Here is a 21,837-nt window from a genome sequence, read left to right on the forward strand (position 1 = left end):
TGTCTTTACTAAAAATACACAAAATTAGCTGTGCGTGGTGCCTGGCGCCTGTAATCCCAGCTACTTGGGAGGCTGAGGCAGGAGACTCTCTTGAACCCAGGAGGTGGAGGTTGCAGTGAGCCGAGATCACACCACTGCACTCCAGCCTGAGCAACAAGAACGAAATTCTGTCTCAAATAAATACATAAATAAACATGTAATATGTGTGTTCATGTTTATACTCTTGTATAAATGATTCGCCTAAATGAATGCATATCTTTTACCAGGGGCTACACATAGTAGAGAATGCATTTCTGGATTTTTTCTGGATTTCTGGATCTATATTTTTAGTAGAGACAGAGTTTCATAATGTCAGCCAGACTGGTCTCGAACTCCTGACCTCAAGTAATCCGCCTGCTATGGCCTCCCAAAGTGCTGGGATTACAGTCCTGAGACACCAAGCACAGCTTTTTTTTTTTTTTTTTGAGACAGAGTCTCGCACTGTCACCTGGGCTGGAGTGCAGTGGTGTGATCTCGGCTCACTGCAACCTCGACCTCCTAGGTTCAAGCAATTCTCCTGCCTCAGCCTCTCGAGTAGTTGGGATTACAGGTGCCCGAGACAACGCCCGGCTAATTTTTTTGTATTTTTAGTAGAGACGGAGTTTCACTATATCAGCCAGGCTGGTCTCGAATTCCTGACCTCGTGATCCGCCCGCCACGGCCTCCCAAAATGCTGGGATTACAGGCGTGAGCCACCGCATCCGGCCCTATTTTGTTTTTATGTCAAATACTATAATTAGAAATAATGTATATTAGGTTTCCATTTCATGCCTGTGACCTGCTACCAGGAGAGAAAAAATGAGGAGTGAGAGTTAGGTGAAAGGGTAAAGAAAGACAAGAAAAATTGGGAGGAGACCAAGATCATGTCTTTTGTGAGAATATGGATGGAGCTGGGGGCCGTTATCCTTAGCAAACTAATGAAGGAACAGAAAACCAAATACCACATATTCTCACAAGTGTGAGTTAAATGATGAGAACTCATGAACACAAAGAAGGGAACAACAGACACTGGGGTCTACTTGAGGGAGGGGGGTGGGAGGAGAGAGAGGAGCAGAAAAGATAACTATTGGGTACTGGGCTTAATACCTGGGTGATGAAATAATCTGTACAACAAATCGCAGTGACACGACTTCCCCTATGCAATACATCTTCACACGTACCCCCGAACCAAAAATAAGTTTTTAAAAAATTGGGAGAAGGAAGAACTCGGCAGAGGAGGGCTAGTTTGCAGGTAATTCCCCTGAAGGACTGCCTGGCCCCTCCCTGGCTTTCCACAACATTTTGTGTTCTTTAAAACATTTTCCCCCGGCCAGGCGCTGTGATACTAGCTCACGCCTGTAATCCTAGCACCTTGGGAGGCCGAGGCGGGCGGATTGCCTGAGCTCAGGAGTTCGAGACCAGCCTGGGAAACATGGTGAAACCACTTCTCTACTGAAAAAAAAAAAAAAAAAAAAATTAGCCGGGCATGGCGGCGTGCACCTGTCGTCCCAGCTACTCGTGAGGCTGAGGCAGGAGAATTGCTTGAACCCAGGAGGCGGACGTTGCTGTGAGCCGAGATCTCACCACTGCACTCCAACCTGGCGACAGAGTGAGACTCCTTTACACACACACACAAAAATTTCCCTCAAATAAGTTGAGATAGGGGGGAGGTGTATTGTTACAATGCAAATCCTTTCGCATTAAATCCTTTAATAGCTCTCAGTGTGGCCTGCAGAATAAAACCCCAAATCCTTAACATGTCCCAGTTTGGTATTTTCCTACGCTTGGTCTACCTGGGCCACCCCCTTCCAGGTTCTTTAAGGGCGGAGCCTAGCTCTTTTCTGCCATGTGGCCTTACAGACTGGTTCCCGGGACACGAACTGGGTACTTCTCCCTACCCAAGCTTTCGTTCTTTATTCCTGGCCACCCCCTCCCCCGCTTCCATTTCTCTGCTCTCCTGTTCATTCCTTTAGAGCGATTACTTTCTGTGAGTAGACATCCATTCGCGTGCATTCAGATCTATTATCCAAAAGACAGAGGCTCATCCGTCTAGGCAGTCAGGCTCCAAGAGAGGAGCCCAGTCGGTCTGACTCCCGGAAACTCCGTGCACTGGGTCAGCCACATAGTAGGCGTCTACTGGAGACTTTGTTTAGGTCAGGGAGTCAACGCAGGCAGCAGCTGAATCAGGAGAGAGTCCCCAACGCAGACAAAGGGGCTCCTGAGACCCTTCGGGGCGCTGAGGCCCAGGTTTCGTCTCCCTCTGCTGCAGCAATGCCGTCGACTCAAAGGCGCTCAGGGCTGGGGGACTGGTTCTGGCAAACAGCACAACCTCGCCCGAATACTGGTCCGCAGTAACTCGATCTTTCCCTTAGGCGGCGCTTCGGGTCGCAGGCGCCCAGTTCAGGGCGAGGCATCACGGGATTTGTAGTCTCCGTGGGCATATACCCACCGCGCTTGCGCACCGGTGAGGCGCGCACCGCCCCTCTCCACGCCCCTATCAGGATTCGGGTCCTCGTAAGGAGCAGTCCAGGCGACAGCGTTCCAACCTAATACGCCTCTCTCGCCCGCCGGGGACAAGCCGGGCTGGAGAAAGAATCCGATCTTCGGAAGCTGGCGCCGTGCCTTGGAAGGCGGCCGGAATCCGCACACACCCGCCCCGGAAGTGAGCGGCTCCTGGCGCGGGGCATTGTGGGGGGCGTAGTCTCTTTCTCAGGCGGTCCTTCGCGGCGTCCCCGGGGCCGACTCCCGAGCGCAGGCGGGCAGCCAGGCGGGCGGCGCGGCGCGGGCCGGCAGGAAGCGTATTCTGGGCACGGGGCGCCGGGCGGGCCGGCTGCGCCGAGCGGCAGTGGTGGGATACCACCCAAGGCCTCGCGCGGCGCCGCCCGTCGAGGGGCGGGCGGCGGCGGAGCCACTGGGCCGTCGAAGGGCGCAGGAGGCCGGTGGGCCGGGCCGGGCCGCGCGGCGCAGCCATGCCTGGCTTTACGTGCTGCGTGCCAGGCTGCTACAACAACTCGCACCGGGACAAGGCGCTGCACTTCTACACGTTTCCAAAGGACGCTGAGTTGCGGCGCCTCTGGCTCAAGAACGTGTCGCGTGCCGGCGTCAGTGGGTGCTTCTCCACCTTCCAGCCCACCACAGGCCACCGTCTCTGCAGCGTTCACTTCCAGGGCGGCCGCAAGACCTACACGGTACGCGTCCCCACCATCTTCCCGCTGCGCGGCGTCAATGAGCGCAAAGTAGCGCGCAGACCCGCTGGGGCCGCGGCCGCCCGCCGCAGGCAGCAGCAGCAGCAGCAGCAGCAGCAACAACAACAGCAGCAGCAGCAGCAGCAGCAGCAACAGCAGCAGCCGTCACCCTCTGCCTCCACTGCCCAGACTTCCCAGCTGCAGCCGAACCTGGTGTCTGCTTCCGCGGCCGTGCTTCTTACCCTTCAGGCCGCTGTAGACAGCAGTCAGGCTCCGGGATCCGTGCCGCCGACGCCCATCACTCCCACTGGAGAAGACGTGAAGCCCATCGATCTTACAGTGCAAGTTGAGTTTGCAGCCACAGAGGGCGCAGCCGCTGCGGCCGCCGCGTCGGAGTTACAGGCTGCTACCGCAGGGCTGGAGGCTGCCGAGTGCCCTATGGGCCCCCAGTTGGTGGTGGTAGGAGAAGAGGGTTTCCCTGATACTGGCTCCGACCATTCGTACTCCTTGTCGTCAGGCACCACGGAGGAGGAGCTCCTGCGCAAGCTGAATGAGCAGCGGGACATCCTGGCGCTGATGGAAGTGAAGATGAAAGAGATGAAAGGCAGCATTCGCCATCTGCGTCTCACCGAGGCCAAGCTTCGCGAAGAACTGCGCGAGAAGGATCGGCTGCTTGCCATGGCTGTCATCCGCAAGAAGCACGGAATGTGAACTGGTGCCCCGGCGGCCTGCTGGACTCCCAGACCCCATCCAGCCAGGGGACTGCAGGCCATTGTTGAACTCCTCTATACTCCTGGGGCACTGGTTGACAGTACTGAGGCTTAAGGCAGCTGGACTCTCTTGCTGGTGACCTGGCATCCTCAACTGTTTCCTCCTGAAGTGGAAGCTGGGGCCTTAGACTCTGCCCTGGTGACACCAGCAATTATGACTTTGTCTACCCTTCTTCCCCAGTTATTGTTGCAGATTCTGGTTAAGCAGAGGCTTCAGAACCACTGAACTTGAAACTTACCCTCTAGGGATGCAGGTGATATGTCCAGGGACTATGAGTTTGGAATAAACCATACCTTAAGGTTGGTCAGCAGTCAGACAACTCTAATGTGTGTAGTGATAAGAGATGCAAGTAACATCAGCTCTCCTTTTCATGCTTTTCCTTCCCAGGTGCAGCCTGTGATTCTGATGGGGACTGGTAAATCTGTGCCTCTGCCTCCTAGGATTTATTTTCCCAGGAGACCATTTACAAGGGGATCTGGATGACCTGCTGATGGAGATCCAGCTTGCCAGGGATTTAGGTTTATCCTGTTTTGTTTGCTACTGGTTACAAATTCTATTTTCTGTACAATTAGTCAGACTAAAGTTTTCACTGTGTTTGTTTGGCAAAACAAATTAAACAAAAAGTAAGGTTTTTATTTGGGTCTCGCCATTTTATTTTTACAAAAACATAGTTAAATGTCCTTGAAACATGGGGAAATAGGCCTCAGCCTATTTGAAAGACCAGGCTGACCCTGAAAGTAGAGATGCTTCAGTGACCAGGTTTTTCCAAAAATGGACCCTAAGCACATGGATCCTGGCCTTACAAGGTCCTCACAGAGTTCCTGGCCCAGCTCACCCTAAAGAGTTTGGAAACTGCACCAAATGGGCCCAGTTTGTCCGTGGGTTATCTCCCTGTATCCTTTCAACAAGGACCAACTGCTTACTAAACTATATTGTGATAGTTCGCCTCTGAGGGTTTTGAATTCTCAGCTGGGATTGAATTTTGCTCACCATGACATCCCTTAGGCTTAGCACAGCCTCTGGTATGCATGTGCATGCAGTTACTCTACGAACCAGTAAGACCACAGCTGGAGCTAGCCAAAGCTGCTTCAGGCACAAGGACTCTTGTATAGATACCTTGGCCTTGGTACACCTTTGGTGTGACAGATCTGTATCCACAGGGGGCATTAAGAAGTTGGGAGGTGTGATCCCTTGACTCATTTTCTTGGCTGCCTCTATTTTTTTTTCCTTTTTTTTTTTTTTTTGAGATGGAGCTTTGCTCATGTTGCCCAGGCTGGAGTGCAATGGTATGATCTCAGCTCACTGCAACCTCTGCCTCCTGGGTTCACGCGCTCCTGCCTCACCCTCCCGAGTAGCTGGGATTACAGGCGCCGGCCACCACATCTGGCTGATTTTTGTATTTTCAGTAGAGACGGATTTCACCATGTTGGCCAGGCTGGTCTCGAACTCCTGACCTCAGGTGATCCGCCTGCCTCTGCCTCCCAAAGTGCTGAGATCACAGGTGTGAGCCACCTGCCCAGCTTCTATCTTTTCTTAAATTGGATATCGAAGGGGCAAGGATGACATTGTTTTTGTCTGTAGCTCCAAGTAATTTAGCTCAAAGCCAGTGTCTCAAAGTGAATGCCTTTAAAGCTATGGGTTTACTGTGGGTGGTGGGGTACAAATAGAGACTTTCAGACCCCATAAAATATGACTCCCTTCTGTTACTTATGGACAAAGCCATCTGCCTGGGGACTTGCCTGTGGCAACATGCTGGAATGGTCCTAAAACTCAAGTCTCTATTTCCCTTCTAGTCCCTTAGCACTGAGTTGGGAAAGAAGTCTGGTGGGAAATAAGGGGTGAGACATAGGTTGTGTGGGTGCCTGGTTGGGGGATGGACTGGAACTCTGCCTTCCTAGGGTTAGATCTGGCTGGTAATCAGGTGGTGGAAGCACAGCAGTGCCCTTTGTTGCTCCTATTGGGCCAGTCTCTCATCTTCCCAGTTTCCTTCCTTGGAGCGAGGCCTTTTCCAGGCTGTAGCCATGCTCTTCAGTGCATCCTTGAGCTCCTGTTTATTGAAGGGACTTCTACTGTTTCTGCCTTGGCTCCCTTGAGGCTCTCAGCAGTACTCCCTGGACCCTCTCTGGTGTTCGGAGGTTATGGGCAGTGTTTTGGCTTCTTAGGGAGAAGAAGACAGTTCACAGAGCAATGGAGATCCCAGATGCAGATGTACAAGCGGGGCAATGCAGAGTTCTCACTAGCTGAGTAGTAAGCATCTAGTCTGGCAAAGTGTAATGCTGACAGACCTGAGATTTAAAAAACAAGCGTGGTCCGATCTTACCAGTCATCTCTTGGAGGGGTAGCCTAGGGGTGGGTAAAGGTGCAAAACTCTTCTGGAAGAACATGAGTACTGAGAGATCTCCGGCCAGGAGGGAAGGCTAGGAGTTGCCTGGAGAGGCCTTGCAGCCATTTCCCTTACCTGTGGTACCCCAGGTTGGCTGCAGATCTCTTTGCCAAGCACAGGTCTGACCTAAGACTGGCCTTACCACAAATGTTTGTGTTACCAAGGAAACAATGAAATGGGCGTTGAAAGGAAAGGGCAACGGGTAGGAAGAGAACTATTTACAATCTGGTCACTTAAATCACAGGGAAATTTTGGGTAAGTCAGTTATTTCTTTCCTCATTAATAAAAATGAAACACTTAGCTTCTCTGTCTGCTGCAAAAAAAACCTTACAGAATGTTTTGGGGACCCCTGACTGTAGAAGTTTGAGGGTAACCTCTCCAGCCAAGCCCCACCTGAGGGACATCTGAGTCTCCGGCCCAAGAACAGCCTAGCCTGCTCGAAACCAGCTTTGGGCCCAGCTCGCCCAGGGGCAGGCGAACGAATGTTGGAATTGCAAGAGCTTTGCGTTCCGCCCGGTATGGTTAAGGCCACACAGCTCCGAAGAGCAGCAGCGGCAGCCATAGCCCCAAGGGGAAGGGGTTTCGTGAGCGGAAACGGCCCAGGGGCCCAGGGAGGGGCAGCTGGGCCAGCTTGGGGCCGGGCTGGGCTCCCACGGAGGCGGGGCTAACCCCCACCCCAGTGCACAGACCGGGCGGGGCCGAGCCAGCTGAGACCAGGCAACAACTGAGCCCTGACCCTAGCCTGGCGCCAAACTCCAGTGTTCCAGAGGCTTCCACTAGACCACAATTCTCAGGGGCTTGCCCCGGCAGCCTCCCTCCCTGGCTTAGCCTCACCTCCCGCGCTGCGGGCCGTGTCTGGGCCTCCGCGCATAGCACACCGGGAATTGTAGTTTTCTCTTGGCGTGCTCATGCCGGAAAGGGGGGGCGGTGGGACTGCGTCTCCCAGAGTGCAGCGGGGCGGGCGAAGGAAGGCAGGGGGGAAGGGACAGTCGGTCGCAGACCGCGCTGGGTTGCCGCCGCCGCTGCCGCCATCGTGCCAGCCCCTCGGGTGAGTGTCGGGGCCAGCACGCCGGGGCGGGGGCTGGGCCGCAGGAGCCGCTCTCCGGGCTGCCGGGAGGCTCCGCTGAGAGTCTCCGGGCGGCCCCTCCCCTCCCCCCCCCCGGCGGCCCGAAGCCGCGCGGGGCCCGGGCCATGTGTCGAGCGCGGCTCCGCCTCCCGCCGGTCCTGTGAGGCGGCGGCCTGGGGGAACGCAGAGAGAGCCAGCCAGGCGCCTATCTGGGCCGTACCGTGCTGGTGGCTGATGCACTGGCCTGCGCCATGGCCGGGCCTTTTTCTCTAGTCGGGACCATCCGGATGGGGCCTTAGGGCCCCGCCCCGTCTAGCCTGGCCCGGCCTGCGCGAGCCCCACAAGCTCTGCAGGCTGGCTAGCGGGCAGACCCCAGTCCCACCTCCTGCTACCCACCTACGAAGGATCCGGGGATGGGCAGCGCCACCCGGCCCGCTCCAGAGTCAGCATGGGTAAGGGCGCCCGCCTGCCGCAGCCGGGGCTTGGGCCCCTCACCCTGTTCCCGACCATAGCCCGGCCGGGGTGTAGGTGAACGCCCCCTGCTTGTCTGCCCCTCGGGAGTGTACGTTTCTTACCGCTCGCTCTGTGGAGCCCGTACTAGAGTTCTCGCAGGGAGGGCAGGGTCAGGGAATATGAGGCGGGAGGGGATTCCACGGGAGACTTTACCCCTGGCTGGGCCTGATGGGGTGAGGCGGCTTCTGGCGGGTAGGCCCAGCCCACGCCCTTCTCTATCAGTGATCAGGCCCCAGCGGCAACTATAGAATTGCCCCGCAGGATGACTTCATAAGAATGGGATGTTAAGGTGGGACTTAATGCACGGGAAAGTAGAATTCAGGCCTGAGGTTCTTGAGCCTAGTGCTAAACCAAAACCTGGGCTGGAAGGGGCCTCTGTGTGGAGCATGTAGATTTCAGACTTTGTAGGGCCCTTCCGAAGCCTGGGCGGCAGAACTAGGGCTGGAAGCTGCAGAAAGTCTGGCTTTCCCTCACTTGCTTGCTCACTTCCCAACTGGAGCCGCCTATAAACAGGCAGGAACGTGGTTGCTTTATGAAATTGCCCTTACTGCTGCCATCAGAGACCCTACTGAGTTCTGGGAGAAGGGTTATCTTTGACCAGAGAATACTATCCTGATAGCTTTTGTCAAGGCGCTTCTGATTGAGAGATGGTAAATTTAGGAACCAGTCCAGAGAAGACCTTGGGACTAGGGGAGAGATGGCATGTAAAGCCTTGATTTCTCTGAGCTGCAGTCTTTCCAGAGACTAAAGAAGCAGCTCAGGCCTGGCGCGGTGGCTCACGCCTGCAATCCCAGAACTTTGGGAGGCCAAGGCCAGCGGATCACCTGAGGTCAAGAGTTCCAGACCAGCATGGCCAACATGGCGAAAGCGCATCTCTACTAAAAATACAAAAATTAGCTGGACGTGGTGGTGCATGTCTGTAATGATAGCTACTCAGGAGACTGAGGCAGGAGAATTGCTTGAACCCGGGAGGTGGAGATCGCAGTGAGCTGAGATCACACCACTGCACTCCAGCCTGGGTGACAGGGCAAGACTCTGTCTAAAAAAAAAAAAAGCTGGGTATGGTGGCATGCACCTGTAAACCCAGCTAGCTACTCGGGAGGTTGAAGCAGGAGAATCGCTTGAATCCGGGAGGCAGAAGTTGCAGTGAGCAGAGAGCATGCCACTGCACTCCAGCCTGGGCAACAGAGCAAGACTCCGTCTCAAAAAAAAAAAAAAAGCAGCAGCTCAGTCTCTGCAGCCCTGGCCTCAGCAGCAAGCAGAATATCAGGGCTCTCAGGAGGGCTGATTGAGACCCAAGGTGAAGAAAGCAACTGCCCCTACATTTTTTTTTCTTCCCCCTTGAGTATTTTCCCATGTAATATTTTTCTGGTCATTTCTGGTCACTTCTTCCAAGTACTCTTTTTTTTTTTTTTTTGAGACGGAGTCTTGCTCTGCACCCAGGCTGGAGTGCAGTGGGCAGATCTCGGCTCACTGCAAGCTCCGCCTCCCGGGTTCATGCCATTCTCCTACCTCAGCCTCCCGAGTAGCTGGGACTACAGGCGCCTGCCACCTCGCCCGGCTAGTTTTTTGTATTTTTTAGTAGAGACAGGGTTTCACCGTGTTAGCCAGGATGGTCTCGATCTCCTGACCTCGTGATCCACCCGTCTCGGCCTCCCAAAGTGCTGGGATTACAGGCTTGAGCCACCGCGCCCGGCCTCCAAGTACTCTTGACTTAGAAGTTTTCTTGCATATGAATTGCTCTGCCTAGTTATTTTCCCTGGTCAGGAAGAACAGGCAAGGATGCTGCTCAGATCTTATCAAACCCTGCCTTCTCTTTGGATTTAACTTTCCTAGTCCATATTCTGGCCCATGAGGACATGGAAATCAGGTTCATCCAAAAGGGACTACCCACAGGACAATGAGGTGAAATCTAGAACTAGAAGCAGTTATTTCAAGACTCTCCGTAGATTGTCTGGATTGGTACTTTCTTTTTTTTTTTTTTTTTTTTTTTTTTTTTTTTTTTTTTTTTTTGAGACGGAGTCTCGCTCTGTCGCCCAGGCTGGAGTGCAGTGGCCGGATCTCAGCTCACTGCAAGCTCCGCCTCCCGGGTTTACGCCATTCTCCTGCCTCAGCCTCCCGAGTAGCTGGGACTACAGGCACCCGCCACCGCGCCCGGTTAGTTTTTTGTATTTTTTAGTAGAGACGGGGTTTCATCGTGTTAGCCAGGATGGTCTCGATCTCCTGACCTCGTGATCCGCCCGTCTCGGCCTCCCAAAGTGCTGGGATTACAGGCTTGAGCCACCGCGCCCGGCCTGGATTGGTACTTTCTAGGACACAGATTTCAGGTGAGCTGGCTTATGGCTCTGGCTTAGTTTGCGTATTTCGTGGCCCTGGGTGGCTTGACCAGGAGAGGTTTTTTTTGTTTTTTTGTTTTTGTTTGTTTCTTTGGAGACAGAGTCTCACTCCGTCACCCAGACTGGAGTGCTGTGGTGCGATCTCGGCCCACTGCAACCCCTGCCTCCTGGGTTCAAACAATTCTCCTGCCTCAGCCTCCCGAGTAGCTGGAACTACAGGTGCATACCACCACACCTGGCTAATTTCTGTATTTTTATTAGAGATGGGGTTTCACCATATTTGTCAGGCTGGTCGAACTCCTGGCCTCAGGTGATCCACCTGCCTTGGCCTCCTAAAGTGTTGAGATTACAGGCCTGAGCCACCACGCCTGGCCTGTTTTTGTTTTTTTTGAGATAAGATATTGCTTCGCCCTCCAGGTTGGAGTGCAGTGGCTCAGTCGTGGCCGACTGTAGCCTCGACCTCCCGGGCTCAAGTAATCCTCCCTTTCAGTCTCCCAAGTAGCTGGGACTACAGGCATGTATTAGTACTCTGGCAAATTTTTTATTTTTTATTTTATTTATTTATTTATTTATTTATTAGACGGAGTCTTGGTCTTTCGCCCAGGCTGGAGTGCAATGGCACGATCTCAGCTCACTGCAACCTCTGCCTCCGGGGTTCAAGCGACTCTCCTGCCTCAGCCTCCCGAGTAGCTGGGACTACAGGGGCACGCCACTATGCCTGGCTATTTTTGTAATTTTAATAGAGATGAGGTTTCACCATATTGGTCAGGCTAGTCTTGAACTCCTGACCTCAGGTGATCCACCTGCCTTGGCCTCCCCAAAGTGCTGGGATTACAGGCGTGAGCCACTGATCCCAGCCTAATTTTATTTTTATTTTTATTTTTTGTAGTGATGTGATCTCCATATATTGCCCAGGCTGGTCTCAAACTCCTGAGTTCAAGTGATACTCCCACCTCAGCCTCCCAAAGTGCTGGGATTACAGACATGAACAATTGCCCAGTGATCACAAGGGTTTTCTTCAGGGTGAAAAAGATACTTTTCCTTCTCCGAGGTTACTCAAGAGTAGGAGGAATCCAGGTGCCTCCCTCTCATTCCAACCTCTAGAAGTTCCCTGTAACTTCTTTGTCTGAGGTCAGCTAGCCATTGCTAGGCATCCTGATCCTGATAATTTGTTAACGTTTCTGGAACTTGGCAGGCCATCTAGGTCTCAGATATAAGAGAAGTACTCTGAGGTTCTCGGGGATCTATCTGCATCCTCTGTTCATGTAAGGCTGACTTGGAAGTGGGACCTGGCATGCGGTGGTTGGGATTTGGCTGCACAAGGATGAGGCGGGATATCAAGATGCTTCAGTTCTCAATTAGCTCAAAATTATGTCCTTTCATGTGTAGAGGCCTATCTGCCTATCAGTTTTTTTTTGAGCCAGAGTCTTGCTCTGTTGCCCAGGCTGGAGTGCAGTGGCGCCATCTTGGCTCACTGCAATCTCCGTCTCCTGGGTTCAAGCGATTCTCCTGCCTCAGCCTCCCGAGTAGCTGGGGTTACAGGTACCTACCACCACACCCGGCTAATTTTTGTATTCTTAGTAGAGATGGGGTTTTACCATATTGGCCAGGCTGGTCTTGAACTCCTGACCTCAAGTGACCCACTTGCCTTGGCTGCCTAAAGTGCTAGGATTACAGGTGTGAGCCACCGCACCTGACTGAGCCCATCTCTTCTCTCCCAGCCATGTCTTGTTTTATTCTGCTGCCTTTGGAGTTGGTAGTTTGGGAGGGGAAGAATTACTTAAGAGAGACACAGACTAGTCAAGGTGCGGTGACTCACACCTGTAATTCCAGCACTTTGGGAGGCCAAGGCGGGCGGATCAGGAGGTCAGGAGTTCGAGACTAGCCTTGCCAATATAGTGAAACTCTGTTTCTATTAAAAATACAAAAATTAGCCGAGCATGGTGGCGGTTGCCTGTAATCCCAGCTAATTAGGAGGCTGAGGCAGGAGAATTGCTTGAACCCAGGAGGAGGCTGCAGTGAGCCAAGATTGTGCCAGTGCACTCCAGCCTGGCAACAGAGTGAGACTCTGTCTCAAAAAATAAAAGGAGACACAGAATTTTTTTTTTTTAATACTTTAAGTACTAGGGTACATGTTCACAACGTGCAGATTTGTTACATATGTATACATGTGCCATGTTGGTGTGCTGCACCCATTAACTCCTCATTTACGTTAGGTGTATCTCCTAATGCTATCCCTCCCTGCTCCCCCCACCCCACAGCAGGCCCGGTGTTTGATGTTCCCCACCCTGGAGACATAGAATTTTCAAATTTCAGAACTAGGCCGGGCGCAGTGGCTCAAAACGCCTGTAATCCCAACACTTTGGGAGTCTGAGGAGGGTGGACCACTTGAGGTCAGGAGTTTGAAATCAGCCTGACCAACATGGAGAAACCCTGTCTCTACTAAAAATACAAAAATTAGCTGGGTGTGGTGGTAGATGCCTATAATCCCAGCTACTCTGGAGACTGAGGCAGGAGAATCACTTGAACCTGGGAGGTAGAGTTTGCAGTGAGCTGAGATGGTGCCAACGTACTCCAGCCTGGGCAACAACAGCGAAACTCCGTCTCGGAAAAAAAAAAATTCATAACTAGAAGCCACCTTATATCAAAAATTCTAGGATTCAGCACCAGCTCCGAAGCTAGAGTATTGCTTGAGGCCAGGAGTTCAAAACCAGCCTTGTCAACATTGCAATACCCATTTCTACAAAAGAAAAATAAAAAAATAGCTAGTGTGGTTATGGTGTTGTATACCTGTAGTTTCAGCTGCTCAAGAGGCTGCAGGAGGTCAAGGTTCCGTGAGCTCTGATCATGCCACTGCACTGTAGACTGGGGACACTCTACAAGACCCTGTCTCAAAAAAAAAAAAAAAAAAAAAAAGCTAGGATTCCCTTAATGAAACACTGGTATCTTTTTTCTTTTCTTTTTTTTTTTTTCACCCAGGCTGGAGTGAAGTGTCACTCTTGCCCAGGCTGGAGTGTAGTGGCACAATCTCGGCTCACTGCAACCCCCGCCCCCCAGGTTCAAGCGTTTCTCCTGTGTCAGCCTCCCGAGTGGCTGGGATTATACCCGCCTGCCGTCACACCTGGCTAATTTTTATATTTCTAGTAGAGATGGGGTATTGCCATGTTGGCCATGCTGGTCTCAAACTCCTGACCTCAGGTGATCTGCCCACCTTGGCTTCCCAAAGTGCTGGGTTTAGAAGCGTGAGCCACCGTGCCTGGCCATTTTTTCTTTCTTTCTTTCTATTTATTTATTTATTTATTTAAGACTGAGTTTTGCTCTTGTTGCCCAGGCTGGAGTGCAATGGCGTGATCTTGGCTCACTGCAACCTCCGCCTCCTGGATTCAAGCGATTCTCCTCCCTCAGCCTCCCTAGTAGCTGGGATTACAGGCATGTGCCACCATGCCTGGCTGATTTTATATTTTTAGTAGAAACGGGGTTTCTCCATGTTGGTGAGGCTGGTCTCGAACTCCTGACCTCAGGTAATCCACCCACCTTGGTCTCCCAAAGTGCTGGGATTGCAGGCATGAGCCACCGCGCCTGGCCCTTTTTTCTCTCTTTTAAAAATTTTTCTTAGTGTACATCAGCAGCCTTTTTTTTTATTTTAATGAGATAGGGTCTCACTCTTTCACCAACAGTGAGACCCTGTCTTTATTTATTTATTTATTTTATTTTATTTATTTATTTATTTTTTTTGAGATGGAGTCTCCCTCTGTCGCCCAGGCTGGAGTGCAGTGGCGTGATCTCAGCTCACTACAAGCTCCGCCTCCTGGGTTCATGCCATTCTCCTGCCTCAGCCTCTCAAGTAGCTGGGACTCCAAGTGCCTGCCACCACGCCCGACTAATTTTTTGTATTTTTAGTAGAGACGGGGTTTCACCGTGTTAGCCAGGATGGTCTCAATCTTCTGACCTCGTGATCCGCCCACCTCAGCCTCCCAAAGTGCTGGGATTACAGGCGTGAGCCACCGCACCCGGGGCTAGATGCTATCTTTAAAATAAATTAAATAAATAAAAACTAGCCAGATATGGTGGTGGGTGCCTATAGTCCCAGCTACTTGGGAGGTGAGGCAAAAGGATCACTTCAGCCGGGAAGTTCAAGTCTGCAGTGAGCTGTGATTGTGTCACTGCTGAAGTACAGTGGTGCCATCTCAGCTCACTGCAGCCTTGACCTCCTGGGCTCAAGCAGTCCTCCCACCTCAGCCTCCTGAGTAGCTGGGATTACAGGTGCTCACCATCACGCCCAGCTAATTATTATTATTATTTTTGAGACGGAGTCTCACTCTTGCCCAGGCCAGAGTACAGTGGCACAATCTCAGCTCACAGCAACCTCTGCCTTCCAGGTTCAAGTGATTCTCCTGTCTCAGCTTCCTGAGTAGTTGGGACTACAGGCTCCCGCCACCATGCTTGGCTAATTTTTGTATTTTTAGTATAGACAGGGTTTCACCACATTGGCCAGGCTGGTCTCGAACTCCTGACCTTGTGGTCCGCCTGCTCAGCCTCCCAAAGTTCTGGGATTACAGGCGTGAGCCATTGTGCCTGGCCACACCTGCTAAGCTTTATATTTTATTTTTTAGTTTTTGTGGAGACAGAAGTCTCACTATCTTGCCCAGGCTGGTCTTGAACTCTGGGCTCAAGTAATCCTCCCAAAGTCCTGGGATTACAGATGTGAGCCACTGTGCCCGGCCAAGTTATACAACTTTTTGTAGAGACGGGATCTCACTGTGTTGCCCAGGCTGGTCTCAGAATTCTTGAACTCAGGTGATCCTCCTTTCTCAACCTCCCAAGTACTGGGATTATAGGGAACAGCCACCACGCCTTGTCTGTTGTGCGTGACCTTCTTTTTGAGATGGAGTCTCACTCTGTCACCCAGGCTAGAGTGCAGTGGCACGATCTCGGCTCACTGCAACCTCTGCCTCCCGGGTTCAAGCGGTTCTCCTGTCTCAGCCTCTCGAGTAGCTGGGACTACAGGCATGCGCCACCATGCCCAGTTAATTTTTGTATTTTTAGTAGAGATGGGGTTTCACCATGTTGGCTATGATGATCTCGATCTCTTCAACTCTTGGTCTGCCCACCTCGGCCTCCCACAATGCTGGGATTACAGGCATGAGCCACCGCGTGCCTGGCCTGTGCGAGACCTTCTAATTCCCTTCCTGGAGCATGGGTTTGTGGCTTCTGCTCCTTTCACTGAGACCCTTTTATGGTCACTTTTTAATTGTTCCTGTGGTAGTACCCATCAGGGCATCTTCCCAGGCGCCAGACAGGAATTCTCCACAGAGGTGGGAGGTTCAGCAGACCTGGTCAGGGAGGCTCCTTGGATGTTCCTTCAACAGATGGCCGTTGCCTGGGGGCTTACAGAGGGAAGCGGGAGACAGCAGGGACTTTGGAAATACCAATAGTGCTTGTTTTAGAATGCAATTCAGACCATTTTCCTTGAGGCCTCCGGGACAGAGGAATAGTCCTTTTGGGGTAAGGGGAGTGAATCCAAAAAGTTTTCCACAGAATGGACATTGAAAGTTGGGCATGATTTCTTGGCCGGGCACAAGGCTCACACCTGTAATCCCAGCACTTTGGGAGGCCAAGGTGGGTGGATCATCTGAGGTCAGGAGTTTGAGACCAACCTGGCCAATATGGAAAAACCCCATCTCTACTAAGATTCCAAAAACTTAGCCAGGCATGGTGGCAGGTGCCTGTAATCCCAGCTACTCGGGAGGCAAAAGAATCGCTTGAACCTGGGAGACTGAGGTTGTGGTGAGCCAAGGTTGTGCCACTGCACTCCACCGTGGGTGACAAAAGGAGGTCTCTGTCTTAAAAAAAAAAAAAAAAAAAAAAGTTTGAGCCGAACTTTGTGCTGGGTACTGGGTTTTGTTTTTTTTTTTTTAAATGTTTAATTAATGTTTTGGTAGGGCATTTGAGAATGATGTTTGTGTGTTTGCAGTTCAGTTTGAGTTGGCTACCCCTTTTCTGGCTTTGAGATTCTGTGATTCTCTCTTCCTTTGATCATGTATGGCAGGAATTCTTAAGTCCCTCCCTCGGGGAGCCAGCAGTGTTTGGATTATCTTTGGAGTGATTTAGGCCATGTAATAATATTCACCCTCTTTTTCCTCACCCTGTCAGCTGGAGTGTGCCCTCCTGGGCAGAATGCTTTGCTTGGGTCTCGGTTTGGCTGGGAACGTGTCTTGGTGGCCAAGGGAGAGGGACATGAGGCCCAGGGTGGCCTGCCTAGGGACCCCAGGGCTCCTACTGCAGGGTGACCAGTGGCCAAGAACTTCTTTTCACTGCCTTGGGCGTTACTCACTTGTTGCTGTACCTGCTGTGTGCCAGCTCCCTAAGCCCCCAGGCTGGAGACAGGGCAGCTATGGGGATGGGGAACTTTCCTCATAAGAGAGGGGTTTCTGGGGTTCCTGGGAACTGAGGGCTGTTTACCCCAGTGTCCTCAGTAAACTGGGGGAATTTTGGGATGTTTGTTTCTTAAAACCTCGAATGATTCCCTCAGAGCCAGTGGGTCTCCCCAGGGCAGAAACTGGAAAGCTTGCTGCCCCAGGAAGGAACTCTTTGTGGAGATACTGGTTCCACTTGCAGGTGGTTTCAGGACTAGGAGAATGCAAATTCTGATGTCTTTAAGGTATAAAGGTGCTTTGACCTGCTGAGTAGGTGCTCAGGTTCTTCCATTCTAAGGCTCATGGAGCTTGCTGATTTCGTAGGGGAAGACAAGGCCTGGGCTGCATTCCTTGCCACCCGATTTTTTTTTTCGGGGGGTGGGGGAAATGAGAATAACTTTATTTCATTGCGGGGAGTGGGCAGACGTCCAGCCTTAGAACTTCTGGAACTGCTTCTTGGTGCCAACGGCCTTGGTGACCTTGAACATGATGAAGCGCACTGTCTTGCTCAGGGGCTGGCACTCACCCACTGTTACGATGTGGCCAATGTGGACGTCCTTGAAGCAGGTGGAGAAGTGTATGGACATGTTCTTGTGTTACTGATTTTGTCACTTAGGTGCTTTCTGCTACTCCACATTGGCTTTCAGCTGTTCGCATCTTGGCCAGTTTTTTTTTTTTTTTTGGAGAGAGTTTCGCTCTGTCGCCCAGGCTGAAGTGCCGTGGTGTGATTTCGGCTCACTGCAACCTCCACCTCCCAGTTCAAGCAATTATTTGCCTCAGCCTCCTGAGTAGCTGGGATTACAGGCACCCACCACCACGCCCAGCAAATTTTTGTGTGGTTGGTTTTTTTTTTGTTTTTTTTGTTTTTTTTTTTGAGAGGGAGTCTTACTCTGTCGCCCAGGCTGGAGTGCAGTGGCGCAATCTCTGCTCACTGCAAACTCTGCCTCCCGGGTTCACGCCATTCTCCTGCCTCAGCCTCCCGAGTAGCTGGGACTACAGGTGCCTGCCACCGCGCCCGGCTAATTTTTTGTATTTTCAGTAGAGACGGGGTTTCACCATGTTAGCCAGGATGGTCTCGATCTCCTGACCTCATGATCTGCCCGCTTCAGCCTCCCAAAGTGAAATTTTTGTTTTTTTTTTTTTTTTTGAGACGGAGTCTGGCTCTGTGGCCCAGGCTGGAGTGCAGTGGCCGGATCTCAGCTCACTGCAAGCTCCGCCTCCTGGGTTCACGCCATTCTCCTGCCTCAGCCCCCCAAGTAGCTGGGACTACAGGCGCCCGCCATCTCGCCCGGCTAGTTTTTTGTATTTTTTTAGTAGAGACGGGGTTTCACCGAGTTAGCCAGGATGGTCTCGATCTCCTGACCTCGTGATCCGCCCGTCTCGGCCTCCCAAAGTGCTGGGATTACAGGCTTGAGCCACCGCGCCCGGCCCCAAAGTGAAATTTTTGTATTTTTAATAGAGACAGGGTTTTGCCATCTTGGCCAGGCTGGTCTTGAACTCCTGACCTCATGCTCCATCTGCCTCGGTTTCCCAAAGTGCTGGGATTACAGGTGTGGGCCACCACACCCAGCCCAGTTTTTTTTTTTTTTTTTCCTTTTTGAGTTGGAGTTTCGCTCTCATTGCCCAGGCTGGAGTGCAGTGGCACGATCCTGGCTCACTGCAAACTCTACTTCCCGGGTTCAAGCAATTCTCCTGCCTCAGCATCCGGAGTAGCTGGGATTACAGGCACCTGCCACCACGCATGGCCAATTTTTTGTATTTTTAGTAGGGACAGTTTCTTTTTTTTTTTTTTTTGGGACGGAGTCTCGCTTTGTCGCCCAGGCTGGAGTGCAGTGGCCGGATCTCAGCTCACTGCAAGCTCCGCCTCCCGGGTTTACGCTATTCTCCTGCCTCAGCCTCCCGAGTAGCTGGGACTACAGGCGCCCACCACCTCGCCCGGCTAGTTTTTTGTATTTTTAGTAGAGACGGGGTTTCACCATATTAGCCAGGATGGTCTCGATCTCCTGACCTCGTGATCCGCCCGTCTCGGCCTCCCAAAGTGCTGGGATTACAGGCTTGAGCCACCGCGCCCGGCCTGGACAGAGTTTCATCATGTTGGCCAGGCTGGTCTTGAACTCCTGACCTTAGGTGATCCACTTGCCTTGGCCTCCCAAAGTGCTGGGTTTACAAGTGTGAGCCACTGTGCCGGCCCCATCTCGGCCAGTTTTGTGAACATTCTAATGGTAGCTATACCAGTGGCTTTTTGTGGTCTTAAATTCTTTCTTAACCTCTTGGAGTCTTTGTTTCCTTGTCTATAAAGTGAAGATAATCATACCAGCTTCACAGGGCTTGTTGTGAGACTCAAGTGAGAGAACACAGAAGTGTTTGACTCACAGGAGGTGTTCCCTCCACCACCCTGTGGACGCCATGGTCATCCCTTTATTCCCGGCTCTTCTCAATCTCAGCGTGTCACAACAGTATTGGCCAGGCCACAGGAGTGGTCCCTTAGGGGTCTCAAGCCCCATTAGGGGAGCCAAGTCCATATTTACCTGACCATCAAGTTCATAGCCTGAGGCTCAGTTCAGGGATGGGAGCTGGGTAGAAGGAATGGGGCCCCAGAGGTCTTCTGAGTCACTGGGGAAAGGGAGGTTGCATATGGAGTAAGTGCAGAGCAGAGACCAGAATGCAGGTCTTGGGATTCAGCTGGGCCAGTCAGGGAAGCCCAGTGGCTATAGAACCCTCCCTGCAGGTAAAAGAGGAGGAAGGAGCCCTTAGGGTGCTGTGGGCACCTAGACCTCAGGTGACAGCCCCAGGAAAGGATTCTGTCCTGGTCAGCCATCTGGGCTGATTTCACTCCATCCTTCAGGCAGGGGAGTGGCGGGCCACACAGGTTCCATTCCTGGTTCTAGGCCTACTCCATGGTGTGGGTGAGATACCTACCTTCTTCCTAGCTGTTGACCTAGTATTCACCTAGGAACCCGTACTAACTCCTAACAGCTGAGTCCTGCTCCATACCCCATCATTTCCTCCTAACATCCTACAATTACTAATGATAGGACAGAGTCAAAGGGTCACATAACAAGGGAGACGTGGAGCAGGCTAGAGGCTAGGTTTTTGAGGGTGTGGCTGTGCCTGCTGTTCAACCACAGCTGTCTGTCACGTCACTTGGACCTTGGGAATGAGAGAGTATTGGGGCTAAGCCCCACTTGCCACATGCTACAGACAGATAGCTGGGTGGACAAGAAATAATTGTTTCCTCACAGCTTGGACAGAAGGTGTGGGTGGAGGGGAAGTGGGTCAGTAGGCCACTTGAGTGAAGTTTGCACAGAACTCACTCCTCCTCCAGAGAAGAAGGACTGGCCTCTCAGCCCAGGCTCTGACACACTCATGCACTTAGTCGACAAATAGTTATTGAGGGCTGGGCCAGGTACCATGGGAACAGGGATGACTAGGGGTGCTTTGTCAAGGAGATAGACCGTAAACAAATACCAAAATGTGACAATGTCATGCAGTGATAAGTGCTAAGAAAACAATACAGGAGGCAAAATGGGTAACTAGACAGCTACTTTATTATTTATTTATTTATAAATAATTTATTTATAATTAATTAATTTATTAATTTATTTATTAAAATTATTTATTTATTTATAAATAAATAATAAAGAGTGACTCTGTCGCTCAGGGTGGCATGTGGGGCGGCATGATCTCGGCTTACTACAACCTCTGCCTCCCGGGTTCAAGTCATTCTACCACCTCAGCCTCCCAAGTAGCTGGGACTATAGGCACATGTCACCATTTCTGGCTAATTTTTGTATTTTTAGTAGAGACAGGGTTTCACCATGTTGGCCAGGCTGGTCTCGAACTCTTGACCTAAAGTGATCTGCCTGCTCAGCCTCCCAAAGTGCTGGGATTACAGGCATGAGCCACTGTACCTGACCACTAGACAGCTACTTTAGACCGAGCCACTAGACAGCTACTTTAGACTGAGTGGTCAGGGAAGGTGTGAATGAGGAGGTGACATTTGAGCTGGCACATATGTGACACAGGAAGGTCTAGGAAGTAGAGTGGTCCAGATAGAAGGAGCAACAGTTACAACGCCCTGTAGTGAGAACAGACTCAGCATGTTCCAGATGGAGGAAAGTGCCTGGTGCAACTGGAGAGGAGGGGAGGGAGTGGCAAGAGATGAGGTTGGACAGCCAGGAGGGCCAGGTCACCTAGGACAGGACAAGTGGTTGATACTTGAAGACAGGATAAGTGGTTGAGACTGTTCCAGGTGCCATGGGACAGAATGCATAGTAGCACCCCTTGTCAGACCATAAAATCAGTGGGGGACAGTTTTTCCTGAAAGACTAACACCCAGCAGTGTCTTCCTGTCTAGTTGCTGCTGCTCTGCCTTCAGGATTTTTTTTTTTTGAGACAAGGTCTCGCTGTGTTGCCCAGTCTGGACCTCCCTGGCTCAAGCCATCCTCCCACCTCAGCCTCCTGAGTAACTGGGGCTACAGGCATATTCCACTATGTCCAGCTTTTTTTTTTTTTTTTTTTTCCTGTAGACATGAGGTCTCACTGTGTTGTCCAGGCTGATCTCGAACTGCTGGGCTTAAGCAGTGCTCCTGCCTTGGACTCCCAAAGTGTCCGAGGGATTACATTTATGATTACGGGTGTGAGCCACCGTACCCTCAAGATACTTTTTGCACTCTGGCTCCAAGGGTTTGTTTTTGTTTTTGTTTGTTTGTTTGTTTGTTCGTTTGAGACGGAGTCTCGCTCTGTCCCCCAGGCTGGAGTGCAGTGGCGTGATCTCAGCTTACTGCAAGCTCCGCCTCCGGGTTCACGCCATTCTCCTGCCTCAGCCTCCCGAGTAGCTGGGACTACAGGCGCCCGCCACCATGCCCGGCTAATTTTTTTGTATTTATAGTAGAGATGGGGTTTCAGCGTGTTCGCCGGGATGGTCTCCATCTCCTGACCTCGTGATCCACCCGCCTCAGCCTCCCAAAGTGCTGGGATTACAGGAGTGAGCCACCACGCCCGGCCATTTGTTTGTTTTTTTGAGACAAAGTCTCACTCTGTTGCCCAGGCTGGAGTGCAGTGGAGCGTTCTTGGCACACTGCCACCTCCACCTCTCGGATTCAAGCAGTTCTCCTGCCTAAGCCTCCCAAGTAGCTGGGATTACAGG

At 51.9% G+C, this 21,837-nt stretch overlaps 2 protein-coding genes and 1 long non-coding RNA gene across 11 annotated transcripts in view; 2 read left to right on the plus strand and 1 right to left on the minus strand.

Annotated features, from left to right (window-relative positions):
* The first annotated feature begins 2,752 nt into the window (after window positions 1–2,752).
* On the plus strand, window positions 2,753–4,609 carry THAP11 (THAP domain containing 11). The gene is made up of 2 exons (XM_005592293.4): window positions 2,753–4,273; window positions 4,362–4,609. The coding sequence occupies exon 1, from the start codon at window positions 2,988–2,990 to the stop codon at window positions 3,912–3,914; it is 927 nt and encodes a 308-aa protein (XP_005592350.2). The 5' UTR covers window positions 2,753–2,987; the 3' UTR covers window positions 3,915–4,273; window positions 4,362–4,609.
* Window positions 4,525–8,153, minus strand: LOC141409286 (uncharacterized). Its single transcript, XR_012429030.1, has 2 exons — window positions 7,999–8,153; window positions 4,525–6,259 (listed from the first exon to the last, which is right to left on the minus strand). It is a non-coding gene; the product is annotated as an uncharacterized lncRNA (long non-coding RNA).
* Window positions 7,302–21,837, plus strand: part of NUTF2 (nuclear transport factor 2) — a 28,648-nt gene continuing 14,112 nt past the window's right edge. For 4 of the 9 annotated variants that reach the window (XM_065537516.2, XM_065537517.2, XM_045382663.3 and 1 more), the window contains exon 1: window positions 7,302–7,405. Coding sequence is in view for 1 of the 9 variants with exons in the window: in XM_045382668.3 (XP_045238603.1) it covers window positions 7,837–7,875 (39 nt within the window). In the remaining 8 variants the exon portion in view is untranslated. Of the gene's footprint in view, window positions 7,876–21,837 lie in introns of all 9 variants that reach the window. The other 5 variants (XM_045382664.3, XM_045382662.3, XM_045382668.3 and 2 more) reach the window with 2 other exon arrangements.

This window comes from Macaca fascicularis, chromosome 20, assembly GCF_037993035.2.
Source record: "Macaca fascicularis isolate 582-1 chromosome 20, T2T-MFA8v1.1".
In the NCBI taxonomy this organism is placed as follows: domain Eukaryota; kingdom Metazoa; phylum Chordata; class Mammalia; order Primates; family Cercopithecidae; genus Macaca; species Macaca fascicularis.